This window comes from Phoenix dactylifera, chromosome 3 (assembly GCF_009389715.1).
Source record: "Phoenix dactylifera cultivar Barhee BC4 chromosome 3, palm_55x_up_171113_PBpolish2nd_filt_p, whole genome shotgun sequence".
NCBI lineage: Eukaryota > Viridiplantae > Streptophyta > Magnoliopsida > Arecales > Arecaceae > Phoenix > Phoenix dactylifera.
This window is the reverse complement of record NC_052394.1, coordinates 15,783,607-15,800,571: the sequence shown is the minus strand read 5'-3', so window position 1 is coordinate 15,800,571 and position 16,965 is coordinate 15,783,607. Positions and strand designations below refer to the sequence as shown.

Genomic DNA, 16,965 nt, shown 5'->3' with positions numbered 1-16,965 from the left:
CTTGAGCATTGGTAAGCTACTGCAGAGGGGTGCCCCTAGCCCTTCCAAGTTAGATCTTTTTTTCCTTGCTATGTTGGCCTGTTGAAAATTTGCACATTTTTTTAAATAACTTTGACACAATTTTTGAATAGGATTTACATAGATTTGTAAAGGACAAAGTTTAATAATCCATTATAAAATTAATCAATAATAAATAAAAAAATAAACAACCAATGCTACAAGTTGTTAGAGCACAACAAATAGGTAAAGTATAAAGCTATAATATCGACGAACTTGCATAAGATCGATACATGCAGGTTTTCTATTATACTAACTATATGCTAAAATCAGTTGTTCAAACATTTGCGCAAATTGGACTTAGAACTACTGCAATCTAGACCAGCATTATGGGTTGGTGAGCTAATGTTGAAGGGCCAAGGGCAATTTTTCCTATTTTCAAAAATCTGTACCAAACCTACAAAAATAGAAAAACGATATTGAATGAAAAGGTGACTATATTTTTCTTCCAAAACCCACTAAAAAATATAGTAGACTTATTGAAATCCATTTTCCTGAGGTTAAGGGACCATAGACGGGACCGAATTTTTAAAAACAATAGAAGAGACAACTCTAAGCAATTAGTTTTTCTTTACTGTTGAAAGTCAAAAATTTTAAGGGAGACCATCAATCTGATGTCTTGGAACTTTAACAGTGATGAATTGATCATTCTATAAGTCAAAGAAATTAATTAATCTTAGAAGACAGATATATAAAAAGTTTCACTGCTGATACTAGTTGGTTGTTGAAAGAAGTTTAAGATAATACTTTCTCACATTCACAAAGGAGGTCTTGCACTTGCAGATGGACAAGAGAAACCCTTGGAAATTCCAATATATAGATACTTCTGATACAAGATATACATGAACAGCAAAGAGCTTCTTCTCAAATGATACTTATTTCTAGAGTGGCGTTTCATCAAAAGCAAAGAGAGTATTTATGCAAGAACCTTGATGAAAACCAAGGCGAGGTCTCAACCGATGGATATATCTCTCAAGTTTTTGTGACGAAGATTAATCACACATCATACCAACTTCCAACCCATTTAGAAAGGAAAGAAAAGCTACCAGGCATTTATGTTACATGATATAGCATATGCAGAAACTAGTTCTAAAGATCCACAAGTTTTCAAGATCAATTTCTTGGAATCCAAACATTAAGTAAATAAAAAAAAATCAATAACCAGTCGACGGACAACAAAATCACCGTGGTGATTAATTAGCCCATGTTTTGTAATTGTAGCCAAAAATAAGTTAATAAGAATGATCAGAAAATTTAAGTTTGGGAACATCAGAAAATTATCATGCAATATATTATATATGATAATAAGAATAATCAGAAAATTTAAGTTTGGGAACATCAATTCTAACAACAGAAAAAAGGGCAAATGCATATGTAAGTTCTTTTCATTGGCAAAAAACCAATTGAGACCCATTCATTTTCCTTCTTTTACCCTCATAGATTTGCTTTTCCTTACCATTTAAGGAATTGGGTAGCTACCATAATTTTCTGAATTCACACTTCTATAAGTCAATTTCAAGAACACCAAATAGTGTTCTATAATTTACTTTAATTATAAGTAAAGAAAAAGAACAAAATCCACATTACTTGAACAAACAAATGAATCAAGAAAAAAATGAAAATAGTGCAAAAAGAAATCCGCAGAAATTGACCAAAGATTTGTTTTAAAAGAAAAGAACAAAGAGAAGATGGGAGCACAGATTACACAGTAGTAACGAGAACGGACAACCGGGAAGCGGTCAAGAAGACGTCGGAAGTGGCGCTCTTCCATGGAGCTTCTTGAATTCGTCTTTTGGATGCCTCTAACTACGATTGGCCGTTTTATAACTGCCTGAAATAGTAAACCTTTAACTTAATGATGCCACATCAACCGTCTTTTCATTGGTATAAAACCGATTGAGACCCATATTCATTTTCTTTCTTTACCCTCATAGATTTACTTTTCCTTATTTACCCACCATTCAATGAATTGGCTTGCTACGATGTCTTTGTGAATTCACACTTCTATAAATCAATTTGAGGAACACTAAGGAGTGCTCTATAATTTATCTTAATTATAAGTAAACAAAAAGAACAAAATCCACATTACTTGAACAAACAAATGCATCAAGAATGGAATGAAAATGGCGCAAAAAAAAACCCGCAAACAATGACAAAAGATTTTAAAAAGAAAAGAACAAAAAGAAGGTGGGAGCATAGGTTACGCAGTAGTAACGAAAACGAACGACCAGAAAGCGATCAATAAGGTGTTGGAAGTGGTGCTCTTCCATGGAGCTTCTTGGATTCATCTTTCGGATGCCTCTAGCTGAGATTGACCGTTTTATAAATGGTGGACCTTCAACTTAACAATGCCATATCAACCGTCTGATGAATGCTTCATCAATCAGATAATTTGTTGAAATTCCTAGTGTTGCACACGTGCAATCCATGTGAGGTGATGCATGGATGGCTGCATTTTCTATTTTACAAAAAATATTTTATTATAATATGGAAAGTGTTTACTTAGGTGTTTAATACTATGTTAAAATTCTATCCGTAATCAGACGTTTAGATGGATGGATTCAAGAGTATATAAGCATCACAAAAATCCCTAATCTAGTTGTTGTGGGACTATCATTCCTCAACACCTACCAAGCTGATAATGTCTCGTCAGTTATACTCAAGACTTGTCATGGGAAAGAAAGGTAGAAAGAAATAAGGAAGTTCCATCCTTACCTTTATCCAGATTGAAGGAGAATATTTTTCTTATGTTGTATAGCTCTTATGACCTACAAATCTGTCATAATGGAAAAAAAATAAAAAAAAAGAGATATTGCCGCTGATCATGAAAAAATCAGTTTGCAGGTGACAGTTGTGGAATGGTGCAATGCACGGGAACAGTACACAATGTAAATATTGTGATAAATATTAGATGTTTATGAAAGAAAGCATATAGATGGTCTTTCTCAATGAGACGACCTTTTTATTGTTTTTGGTAGACAGGCGGCTGGCGTTTCGTCTTGGACGACTCTTTTATTTACCCCTAGTTTGCAGTCAGCACCTGATGGTCGCAAGAATTGGCTCTCTGTATAACTAGTATTCAGTTGTCATACAATGGATATGTATCCAATAACAGCTAATACCTGACATTATGAGTTGCATTTTTAAATTGGCATAGTGATTTGTGACAAGAAATAGAGCAGAAGTGAATGGTGCAAGACAGCTGAGTGACTTTTCTGGGTTATTTTTCTGAGTATTTTGTTAGCAATCAAATTGGACAAAATAATGATCAACTCGTTAGATTGCAACAGACCGCACTTAACAATAGGATTTTCTCAATGTTAAGTTCTGATGCAACTTTGTCGATGCTTTGTTGCTTAAAGGAAATTCAATTTGTGATGGGATAAAATGGAGAAGATTCTAGAGGAAATTTAATTTGTGCTCGTGATTGGAGAAAGGATGGCAAGCTAACAACTGCATGTTTTTTTTAATATATGCCCTATTTATCAAAATTTTTTGGAGAATCGGAAAGTATTTTCAGGCCCTTCAAAAATACTTTAGCTGGTTATTGCGATGTTTGGTGAAAAATATGAAAATTATTTTGGCTTTGACGTTTATTTCGAAGAAGCTCAACGTCTCACAAGTTCTGTGTTCCAAAATCTCTACTTTTCAAAAGCTCTACTGTCAAAAGCTCTAAAAACTCTGCTTCCAAAAGTTTTGCCAAACGAGATTTAAGTTATCTCAGGGGATTCTGCCCAAAAAAGTAATTAACGATAATCCTTTAATATATAATGAAACTGCAGATATGAAAGTAATTTTATCTTTTATGGCGAAAAAACTATTTGCCTTTTGGTCCCTTATTGTTAAGCACCAGATGGGCCTTACATGAGCTCGTATGTTCTTGATCTGGCTGCTGAAAAGCTTAAAGCCCTATTAGTGATGGTCGTGGAATGGCATATTTTTCGGTGCAGAAAAAATGTAACGGTCAAAGCTCCAAAACAATTTATATAAATCAAGCAGCAGTAATAAAAAAACGTATATATAAGAAATCTTCTTGAACAGAGAAGAAAGAACTTTTATTAAAAAGACGAAGAAAGTGGAACGGTAGCTCGGTTCCCTTGTAGACGCCTCAGGAGTTGACACTTTCCGACATCTTCATATCTCTCTCACCAAATGGAACACCTTTTTTTTTTTTCTTCCAGAAAACAGAAATGCACCGAACTCGTTGAAACAAGCATCGCTTTCCCACTAACGGACGAAAACTAATTATTTTATTGTTAACTAAACTCGACTAAAAGTCTTTTCTTATTAGAATTAGACTTTGTCAATTAAATCTAATGCTCAACCTAACTAACATGAACTAGCACCAACTTTAGTTAAAAATAAATAAATAAACTATCTAATACAGTTTAGAAGGTTCATAATTATTTCAGCATGCCGCTGCATGTTGAGCTCCATGCTAACTATATTGAATTTATCAACACCATGAAACACAGCATTAACCATTGCAGTTAGTACCACAGCGATAGTAACATGTAACAATTTGCCGAACCAATAATTAAATAATATAACTTTATTATTGGTTCGCATAATAACTCTTCAGTACATGTGTTGGAGTCGACAATATTCTCTAACAACTCTCTCTTAGCATCAACTCCATGATCATTACACCAAAGTTCCTTCGAATATCTAGTTGACACAAATGGTGTCAATTGCAATCACTGTTCATCATAGAATCAATCATAAAACTTTGGTCATATTTATATGCCTCCATTTGAGAAGTTATAAAATTAGCTAGCTTTTCCATCTCATGGATAATTACATCACTGCTAAGAACCTCCATATCCAGGGCAATTTTGCATGGGCCTCATCTATATGCTTCGGCTTATCGGCCTTAAGGCTGATTAAATCTTCAAAAGGAACATCCACATGTCAGATAGCTCCTGCATAGTTATCATCTACATGATTTGGCTCTTCAATATGGATCCCCATAACTGGATCATGTAGCATTCTTTGTCTCTTCTAAGCAACCATAAAATCAATTACCTCTTGAATTACAATCTCTTCTGAGTTTGATATAATATCTATTTGATTAGTCTCCTCTTACCCTCGATTTTTTTCTAGATTAAATGGATCCTTGATCTGATCAATCTTTCCTTGAATTTCTCCTAAACTCGATGCATCCTATAACCAACCGAGCTTCTCCTGCTATAAAACTTCATCGCTGAACCAGTCCTACATTTGATCTGGATCTGCTAGAAGCTTGGAACCAAAGTCCACCACATTTCCTTCTTGAGACTCCATGCGTCGGTTTCAGATCCCACTAGCCGGACGCCAGTTTTGTCATGCAGAACTGCATGCGACGACAACAAAATAACACAGACATAATATTGCAAAATTATGTCTTGAGGTTTGGAGGCCAAATACATTCAGGATGACGACAAATAGATAGGAAAACATTCTACAACTTTCAAACACCAACGTGTCATGGATTAGCATAACTAGCAAACCTGAAGAACAGCAACCTGAATTTTGGAGGGCTTTTATTGCATTTCATATTTACTATTAGAAGAAAATATCTGCAGGTCATATTGGATAGTTAGGAGCATAAATGCAATGCCTTGGTTCCAAGAGATGTGCAAGTATTTTAATGAGAACGTGGATATTACTATTTCCCCCTTGCTGGTCACTGTAGCACCCATAGGACAAGAAGCAGAATCCTTACCATCGCTTCACAAACAGCATACACTAATTGTTTTCCGTGACAATTAAGTTCCAGTGTTGTTTTTCTTAGCCCCTGATTTCATAGGCTAAGAGTTCCATCAAAACAAATTTGTCAATGCAACTTCAGCTGGTAATTTTTTCAAGCATTAAATCTACTAGAAATTACTCAGAAGTGCAATTTCTGAAACATATGAACTATTTTGCTAAAAAAAAAATTGTTACAACATATCATAAAATATGAGCATAATACAAAGAAAGAAAGAAAAAAGATCTTCTGGATTGCAGGATATTAGATGACTTTTCACTCAAAAAATGATGGCAAGAAAATAAGAGAAGGGCAAGAGAGCAAATGCTGATCGATGATGGTATATCACCATGTGGAAAGAATTTGGTATAGGTCCTCCCAACTTAGTTCATAGGTGTTATTTCTCGATCAAGATCTTCAAAAATGGCAATGCACTTTTTAAGCAATGTCTTTGCTTGCTCGCTTTTTTCCACCTCACATAGATGTATAAGCTCATCCTTGAACTCAATATCTTTTCTGTGTGTCAAAGGAATATCTCTATAGAGTCTGCTTATCTTCAGTAGGCACTCTGAAGCAGCAGTATGGACCTGTAAACGGAAAGCAGCAGGAATTTTACAGCAAGTGAATGCAGATGATAATTAATTTTAAAACTGGTTATATCTACTGAATGTTCTTAATTGGTTGATGACAGAATAACAGTTGGCAAAGAGGCCCTCTAGGAATCAATAACCGATCCATGGCCTTCAGCAAAGAATATCGTTATCCATTGAAGAGAATAAAACAGGATGATGGCAAGGAAATATCCAATGGAACATACTCTACTTACAAAAGTATATTTAGCAAGCCATTCTGTTATTAGAACTTAAGCTATGCTCATGTCGCATACCAAAACACATCTTCAATATTTAATACAGTTACCAGGCAGCAAAGTTTTAAAAACCAACAGACTTGTTAGAAGATCATGACAAGTAGAAGATTTCAGGAATTACAAATTTTGAGTCTACATCGACAGATGATGCACTAGTCAGACAAGCAATTCGATATCAACAGATAAAAGTCCGCTTCATTTCTAATTACCAGAACAATGCATAAGCAGTAGAAGCTAATCTGCAAACTCGGTTAGGTCTAAATTGAACGATGAGGGTCCTACATTGATGATCCGAGCTATTGGATATGTCTACTACCTCTACTAGCTTATCTATCAAAAATCATGTGATTTGGAGACCCCTAGCCTATGTATCAAGTGGTCAAAAATTGGACAACCTAAATAACATTGAATTATATATTTCTTTTGATCACTTGATGCATAGGCTAGGGGTCTCTAAATCACATGATTTTTTGTATGTAAGCAATTTAGAGATAGTAGATCACATTTTATAGATCGGCTCATCGATATGGGACTCCTATTATCCAATGTAGACTTGACCAGATCTGAGTAGCATAATCCAGAAACCACATCATAAAATATCAAAGAAAAAAAAGGGAAATAAGCCAAGCTATTCTTGTTAAATTGTAGATTTAAAATGTAAATTTTGAAGACAAAGTTGGGACTTCTCATTATGCCTTTAAGGCTGGTATAAACACCCTAACTCCTGCCTCCATTTCTCCTTATGGAATATCAACTATCCAAAATATGCCACAAATAATATTTGGTTTGCTCCTTTTCTTCATCAATACTGCAGCAGAGAACATCCACTTTGTCCGAAATGAAGGAAAACTTTCCACTTCACCCCTTATGAGAATTTACTAAGAGGATGAAATCATGCATCAAGGACATGCCTTTATCTCTTCAGAGTGTTTTTTAATCTTGGAAAGAATTTTTATTATCTAACAACTTGTAGCTCTACCTGACCTCTAATCAGTAAACTCACCAATATCCAGTGACAAGCAAATCTCAGTGGATAGGTTATTGGAAACAAGAAAGTGGCTGCAAGTTTTATGATCCCCTTAATATAAAGATCATAGAAAAGGGAAGAATACAATAATGAAAATCTGAGAGATAAGACCCCTGTGAAGATGAAAACTTTGAAGTAATGAAACAGAAGACTTATGTTCATCCACCTTTATGTATTGTTGGACAATAATTTAGTAAAAAACAGAAGCCAAACAACTATGCAATTTTGGAAAAAACAGCATAAGAGAATGGATACCTGAGAAATCTTTACCAAGCGAATGCAATCAACTATTTTTGGCGCCACAGAGTGAAATAACTGAATTAAAGAGAGAGAGAAAAAAAGTGAAGCCGCCAGAAAGAATTTGTTAGAAAAAGATTTGCTGAAAGATGCAGTCGCCAGGATATCAACATTACCTCATAAAGTAAAGCAGTTGCATCATGAGAATAAACAGGAGTACCATTGGAAATGGGGTGAAACTTTGAACATAACTCTCCAATTGATGAAAAAACTGACAATTTAACTGTCCATCAAGTTATGTAAAAATAGGTAAATATCCAAGTCTGTATCAACTAAAGTGCACTATTAACAAATTTAATGTCAGTACAGATTGCAAAATACCTGTCCAATTGAATCCAGGTGACAGGGAACTTGAAAAGACATATAATAATTTTTCTTTTTGTTTCAAAGCATCCTGAAGATGAGCTACATGGATACAAGATGCCACACAATCTAGAACCTTTTCAAGAGGAGCAGAGAAATCTTCAGTGCTGCTTTCTTCTGCAGCAAGAAAATTTTAAAAATACAAATTTAATTACAGCATTACAACTAATTTGATCAGTCAAGATTGAGCTCCATTTTACGTATCTCTACTATCAGTGACTATCACAAGTCACAGTGATCAAGTCAATTATAAAAACTGCTTCCACAATATATCCATACCTAACCACAAAATATTTATGCAATGAAAGAAGAAAACATCATATGGAGATTTCAGTATCACAGGTTTGTTTCATAAATGTCCCGTTGAACATGATGCTTTAGTAACTGGTCACAATTTTGAAGGATTGCTCATATCGTTCACCAGGCAGGAAAGAGTTGTCTAACACAAATGTTGTCATTCTGGTCATAACATTTGCATGTTGCTATTTATCCTAATCTCACGATCAAATTTCCTATGCGTGACTATACAACGCTCTGTCCCTGATGGTAGGGGACTGAAACAAGGAGGGAAGCGGTTCTTCCTACAAAAACCAAATTATGTCATGACACGAGCATCAGTGCTGATCAAAATTGTATCCATTATTTGTACTTGGTACAAACAGATTAAGAAGAAGATGGATATCATTGTGACCATGAATAAAACTAATTTTGTATCATGTGTCAGCCAACACATCATGGCCTTGGACATAGAGAGATGTCACGTATATCACATTCCCTGAATCCAGAACATGCTACATAAAATAACTGGTGCAGCACCATAAATGTTTAAGTCTATGCCAAATTGCCAATATTTAATAAATCAGGAATTTGTGGCATCAGCCAAATACCCCAAGCTCTTGCTTCTATGCATTTAAAACCTGCATTTCACTGGAAAGTAGAAGTTTGTGGGAGAATATTGACAAATTGTAGTGTGCCATATAAGAATTTTATATTTGGAAACAAATGGAGAAAGCACTACATGTACATTGACTGGAGACATGTTTATACAATCTCAATATAATGTTTATGCTTTAGCTTCTATCAGTTTTATGATGATATAGATGGAGGAACAATGATGGATGGAAATTGAAATAACTATCAAATCTGAGACACTCCACCATATTTGAAGTTGTCCTCTTCTTTCAATCAGAGACACATTACCTTTTTGCCACTCTTGTGAATACAATGTTATATAAATTTTTTGCTCATTCTTATGCTCCAGTGATATCCTTTGTTTATTTTTGCAATTCATTCAAATTTCAAATGCATAAAGAAGCACAGCAAGTTAATATCAAATAAATATTTCTCACGATAGGATACTGTTACTTTGAAGAAATAAACCTAGTATTGAAAAGAAGAGTTTAATGACTAAACAATGACATGCTTGCATATCAGATGAAAAATAAAATTCCATTTCATTATTAATGCAAAGGGTGATAATTTTCTCGTGTTAATAAACGATGCACAAATTATATAGAAAAAGAAAAGGACACATTTTCAAGCTTCATATCCCTAGTATGAAAGCATGTTGAACTATTTACCATCAGCACTGTTCAGAATCAATATGACAGATGCGTAACTTAAATCATACTACATTTTATCCACAATTAGATTTGATATTTCCCATAAAAGTATTTTTTAGCATGCTAACCCTTGTGCAGCCAACACTGAAACTTTGGCATTACCTGTACCCATGGCAGAGCTTACTAAAGGGGCATTCACAGTCTTGGAGACACCAGCTTTACTGCAAACCTCATATAGCATGGGGAAAACAGTGTTGAAAGAATCAGGGTTGCTAAATGCTGTTATAACCTGAAATTTGATGGAAATGAAATAAAAAATGAGAAGAAATCAGGGCAAAAATTCTAAGCAAACCATGTTAAACAGAAACACGACAATTGAATGTTGTGCTTCATACAAGAGCCATAGAATTGCTTGAAAAACAGGTTTGTCAGACAGCTTACGGTCATAAAAATTGGTCGATATAACCAAATATTGAATTCACAAACAAATAATTTAGTTGCATCTCTACAACATCCTAATATGTACTAGCTAGGTGTCTCAAGAAGTCAGAGCATGCATAATGCTTGTGACCAAAATGGTGCTTATTTGGATAACCCTCTAGTGGTAAATATAGTAAGCAAACAATTAGAGTTTTTCATCAAGATAAAAATTCACTTAAAATACGAAAAATAAGAAAAAAGGACACAAAAGAGAACCTCCAAAAAAAAGAAAAAAAAAACTATATCAGGAAATGAACATATCACTTTTATCTAGCTCATCATTGGAAACAAGTACTACTTCTAACTGGATGAAGTAGAGAAGTACACCTAGAGTGAGAAGTTTGAAACAACAAGGTTTTAAGAATAAAAGGAAAACTTTATATATGAAGGTAATACAGCCTGTGCCCAAAATGTTGGCAATCAAGAGGATCCAAGTATATGAGATGAGCAAGGTAGATAATACTCATGTAGATGTGTGGCAAAAGTCTCGACTCAACTCAACTAAGCCTTCATCCCAAACTAGTCAGGGCCAACTACGTAAATCCTTTTCCTCTATTCTGCTCTGTTTAGGGCTCACTTTCTAAAAGATGCAGCAATATCCAAATGTGTGGCAAAAGTATGGAAATAAAACGAGAATGAGTACATAAGAGGAAGTATAACAGTCCTAACAATAGAGAAGTAAGTGGTTAAAAATTTAGACTGTTACATTATTTGGTCATGGGCAGAAGAAAATAAGGAGGCCTTGGTAAAAAGGACTTAGATTTGTCCCAGGAATGAAGAAAGAAAAATGGAACGCTTGACAATATTATGGATAATAGTTGCTTGTTGCTACTACCTAGTAAGGACTCAAAAACATTCACTGTCAACAGATTAGCTCCTAATAAGACGTTAAAAATAATTGATAAAAAGGATTCACACAGTCAACCCCAATTACATCGAGCAATTCTTGTCATCATGATTATGCTCTAGGTTAACCGAACCATACTGAACTGGACCGGTCGGTTATTGGCATGATTCAAGACTTCGGTTCGGAAAATATAAGTATCGCCCTCCCCATTCTTCAATTCACTACGCTTCACTTCTCCCTCATTTCGAAACCCTAACCCAAAGCTCTCTCCACTCTCTCCACCTCACAATCCCTCCTCCATGTCGTCTTGCTCGTCATCAGCCTACCTCCATGGCTCCATGGCCACTCTCTCACACAATGGGGCGAAGGCCTTTGTCATGGACGTTAGGGACTGGCCTCATTGTTGACGTTGCAGCCTCTCTCCCCCACCATCATCCGACCCTAGATCTGGTCCCTGACCTCATCGCCGTCATGGCATGTCCTTCACCGGATCCATCGAAGGCCTCTGGATTCGGTCCAAGTGAGTCCCCCTCTCTCTCCCTCCCCTTCTTCCTCTCCACCCCGTGGTTCCAATATGCCGCAGTTCAGTAAGGTACGGACTGGTCCAACCTTGGTTATGCTCATTGTTGTCTATCCATTATCTTATGATTATACATGAGAGTAAGTTTAATTGATTATTGTTCATCTCTTTGCAAATGAAATGATTTAAGATAGCAAAAGATGAAACAAGAATGTAGAATCATCAACTAAGCAATCATAGGAATAGCAAGTTTGTAGACTGAATGGTGTTTTCTGTTGCTAAATTAGGACGTTGTCCAATGATTAGTTTAAGTTCAATGGCATGTTACAAGAATGACAAGCATTCGCCAGAGATACAAATACAAGTGACAAAGTGTACATACAAAGATCACCTACAAGGCAACAACCTTCAATAGTCATGACTCATATTCATCAGATAATTAACAATACTGATTTTTTAAAAAAAGATTTGTTCTAATTAACACATGTTTTTATCTGTACTTTAAAAAAACATTTTTTTAAATTTTGCATATATATTTAGATTTCATGAACCATAGCAAGTCAATCAAAAAGTCCTTTCTTACTACATGCTTCTCCTTTATTTTTTTTAATTTCTTTCTATTAATTATCATGATTTTTGCATGTTCCTGACCTCTCAGTTTGTCCAGAATTTTTGTCCTCATCAAACGAAGCTTAGAATTCTGAGATATGGAACTAGATACCACTTTGACAACAATTTGATATATGGTGGTATGTACACAGTATTTGGTGCACAGAAAAGAAAACCATATCTAGAAATCACTCACTACAAAATATAGTCCTCAATAATGACTCCTAAAATATTGACCACAATGGGCAATGTTGTATTATATCATATTTGATGTGTTCCCATCTTATTTGTTTGTATCTGTACTATAATTGCATGCCTCATGAGACATCCATATCCAATTGTTACTGTATGTACTGATATGGTTCTCTAAGTTGATCTTATTGCGTTTTTGCAACTAATCCTCACGTCTCAAGTTATATGGCTTAAGATTGGGGCTCTCACCATCCACTTCAAAGATTGATGTTTAGTATAGAATAATCATAACCAACTTCTGGTTTGATCAATACGGCATCATCTGCAAATCAATTTGTCATCAAATTTATTTATTGGTGAATTGCTATTTTTAGCCAGAATTTTTCAGATGGCTAGTGACACTGATAGCTGGGCCTTGCCTACCTTGACAAGGATAGGCTACACCTTGGTAAAATTTCCAGTTCATCTCTACATTATCATAAATCAGAATGGCTTGAAGGGTGCCTACTATATTGTTTCTAAAATCTCATGGGACAATGGAACTAAGCTTGCAAATATTCAAGGATAGTGTTGACACATGGTATGCTGGACCGACCGGTACCAGTCGGTTTAACCCGTACCGTACCGGTACCAACAGGCACCGATACGGTACGGCTATTGAAATCGGTTCCGATCCAATCGGGTCCGAACCGATCGGTTCATAGCTTGAACCGGTGCAAACCGGCTCGGGTCCACCGGTACATATCCGTACCAGTCGGTTCGCACCAGTACGGGGGGTGTTCTTCACGGGAGAGAGCGCATGGCTAAAGCCACGCGCTGTGGCATTTCAGTACGATATAGTACCGTACCGGTACCGATACGTTGGTACGACGAACTTTGGTACTTGACAGAATAGCAGCGCTAACATCACTATCTTGGATCAGACTCTAATCTAAATCACATTAAATACTCTTGTGGGTTTATCTAATCTCTAATTCTCTCTTCACTATTTGTGCTTCTTTTAAATTTTCTTGACCTTAAGCCATACAATTCTTTTCCTTTTCCTCTTTTTGGCACATAACTTTGTTAAGTATGGACATAGTTTAAGTCATATTTCAGCTTTCTTTCAAAGGATATTTTCTTGAATCTTACAATTTCCACCCCTTAAAGCTTTATTATAGCTTCCATTCACTGTGAGTGTTCTCTGACACCACTTTTGACCTGCTAATATGTTGCTACAAAGGAGAAGAAATACAATAGGAACTATAGCCTACACAAAAATGAAATATGATATAGTTCTTCTAATAGCGAGTGTTCTGTACAAAAACAGCTGGCCCACCTCATCTAAGCGATGCTAACATGATTCCATTGTTTTGTTATCTAAAGCTGGCATGTGTTGATTGCTTTAATTTCACCATATTCTCCCCAGTTCTATCTTTTCTCGCACCCTTCCATTCCTCTCAGGAGTCAAGGCCTAACCACATCTAAAGTTGTAGTAGCCATAAGTGGAGATTTGCAATCTTTGACATATTCATTATTTGGATCTTGCTGTCAAATTCATATTGGGAAGATTGTATCAACTATACACCCGGACCACATTAAAAATTTCCAAATCATTATCCATTTTGCAGGTTTAACTGAGAGCCAGCATCATCAATCATCATGCTCTTTTATGATACTAGCATGGGACATCATGATCCTCTTTCTATATGCTGCCATATTAAACATTGAAAGTTTTCATGCGATGCACAAAGTTTTGTCCATTACAAGCAATAAACTTAGAGTCAACTGGAGACCTGACGTCCACCATGGCCCTCTCCATTGCTTCCTAGTTATCGAGTCTTCCTATGGCACTTTCCCATTGGAGTTATAGCTGTTATCTAATTGACCTTCCTAGACAGACATCTGCATGCTTGATAACTAACTGAGCTTCATTAAAGGCTTTACAGCACCAGTTTTCACTTCCTAATCTGATTCACTATCAACTTTTATGTGGTTTATCTATTTGCTAATATCTGAATTGGGCAGTGCGCATCTGGTATATGTAATCAGGTTATCAGGTAGGGTTGTTAGTGCAAGCAAACATTATCAACTGATACTCCTAGAAGGAAACTTGGTTCCCTAAAATCCTTATCGCCACATTTGGACCACAACCTTGATGCAGTAACCTTTTTCCATTGCATGACAATGCAATAGTATGTCTCATAAATATTATTTCCTGTCAGTTCTCTGATACAACATGCCTGGCTTGTTCCTATAAATTGCAATGTGATTCTTTCCCTTTAGTTTACAAGAACTTGATTTACGCTATCTCATTGAGAAGGCTGCATTACTAAGCAAACCCAATGCCTTGATTTGAACTTACCCATTGTCACTGGATTTTGCTTTTAATGAAGGAGTGAACTATTACATGCTGGTAGCATGTTGTGCAGTGCCATTATATTCTAGTGTTTGACATGCTCAGTCATAGCAACATGCCAAATATTGGCAAGAAGCTGGTAGCATGCTGGGGTTGCATGCTGGCATGGCACTAGCACAGCATGTATCATGCCATTCCAAGCATGCCAACCAGCACTTAAACCCATTCTCCTAATGTTAATGACAAACAATTGCAGCAACAATTACGGATATAAAACAAAAAAAAACAAGAGCAAATAAATATTTGTTAGTCTCCATGTGAGCATCTATATAATCATAAACCTTAAATAGAAAATTTGATTCAAGAAATAAGGTAGAAAAATAAGAATCACAATTATTACTTGTTGTAGACATGAGAAAGCTGCTTCACGGTAAGATTTTACTTTTTTTGAGAATGCAGAAGTAATGGCAGTTAAAATAACAGCTGGAGTGGCAGAGTCTTCAGATGATATTGCATCATGGCAAGATGAACAGATTGAAGCAATTGCATATAAAATAACATCTTTTCCCTGCAAATGGGGCAAAAAGCATCAATGGTTAATTTACGAACATAACATCAAATTCTACTTGTCAACTTATGGCAACAAACAATATCACCTTTACTGAATCTTCTAATGTTGTTAAAATGCATTTCAAAATGGAAGGCCATATATTTTTCTTCTTTTTTCTATATTTATGTGCAATCTTTCTATTTTCACTGCTCTTATGGTTTTGATAACAACATTTACTACTGCAAGGAAAAACAAGACAATTTTCTGATATTTAAATTTGAATGGATAATTTGAGTTGCATCCTAATGGCACTCATCCATTTACTGATTATGCTGCTATGAGGAATTGTGCTTTTCCTGCACCTTGTAGAAATGCAGTTCTAGAACCCGAAGATGGCAATGGTTGGCAGTGGGCACCTTTTAAGGCCCCAACATGAATAACTCACTGTTATCATCAGCCCATAATGAACTCATTATTCTTGAGTTCATTAACATAATAAATAGTACCAAAAAGTGGGTCATTCCTTCTAAGTCATATGATGGCTGGGCTGAGTCTGAGCAGCAAAGGTCCTCACTGGCCAATCACCAGTTGTGCTTCTAAGGGAAGCTGTTCTTCGTATTTTCCTCCATCTTACTTTGGATCTGCACTCACGAATTCAACCACAGGATCTGAGTATGTACAAAAAAGACTCTGGAAAAGTTAATCGTGTTTCGCTTCTTTTTTTTTCTTCCTTTTTTGTGGGGGAATATGGTTCTCTTCGATTCAGGAAAGAATAGGAAAAAAAAGAAAGATGAATTACGGATGAAGAGAAGAAATAGATCCAAAGGGAGCAAAGACCTCAGGAACCTGCAATCTGGATTTGTTTATGGCAAGTCTAACAACTAAATTGAGAAGATAAGTAGCAGGATTTAATGGTCAATTATATTCAAGGAATCATTTCTCACAAACTAAATAAATTAGGACAGAGCAAGATATTATAGTGAAGTGTTGGGTTAGAATAACCTGAGTAGTCAATGCTAAAGAAATGAGCTGCAGCACATTAAAAAAGCTACCATGAAAGAGGTCCCATCAATTTGCAGTTGGTATTATGGTGCAACAACTGGTTCTGAGTCCAGTTCCATTACTCATATAAAATAGTCTTTAGTGATTGTCAGGGATTGTATATTTGCACAAACTTCTCTTCATGATGTGAGAAGGGATGGCTGCAAGTTGTCCATGGACCATATATTCATTCTTTTCTTAAATGTGGAAAGAACAAGACAATAGGACTAACTATTTATGTTTTAAGGAATATCTATGTGATTAGATTCTCATCCGAGGGAAGTTGGAGAAGTAACATCACCAGAAGGATTCTCGTAAAACTTGTTAAAGTTTATTTCACAGAGGATAATGCTCCCCAAAAAGTTATCTTTAAACACCAATCAACAAGATATCCAACATATAATGCCAAACCATCAAATATGCATTTTACAACATACTAAATATGCTGGTAAAATATAAGAGAAAAGCCATCCAGCCTAGGAACTT

The 16,965-nt window shown here is 35.7% G+C and overlaps 1 protein-coding gene across 3 annotated transcripts in view; it reads right to left on the bottom strand.

Moving 5' to 3' along the window:
* Positions 1 to 5,872: 5,872 nt before the first annotated feature.
* The window catches only part of LOC103706318 (proteasome adapter and scaffold protein ECM29), a 66,712-nt gene continuing 55,619 nt past the window's right edge, over positions 5,873 to 16,965 (bottom strand). For all 3 annotated transcript variants that reach the window (XM_039124736.1, XM_039124734.1, XM_039124735.1), the window contains 6 exons: positions 15,289 to 15,456; positions 10,065 to 10,191; positions 8,299 to 8,457; positions 8,094 to 8,200; positions 7,936 to 7,995; positions 5,873 to 6,372 (listed from right to left, as the gene is read on the bottom strand). In XM_039124736.1, coding sequence (XP_038980664.1) covers positions 6,169 to 6,372; positions 7,936 to 7,995; positions 8,094 to 8,200; positions 8,299 to 8,457; positions 10,065 to 10,191; positions 15,289 to 15,456 — 825 coding nt within the window. In that variant the 3' untranslated portion in view covers positions 5,873 to 6,168. The remainder of the gene's footprint in view (positions 6,373 to 7,935; positions 7,996 to 8,093; positions 8,201 to 8,298; positions 8,458 to 10,064; positions 10,192 to 15,288; positions 15,457 to 16,965) is intronic.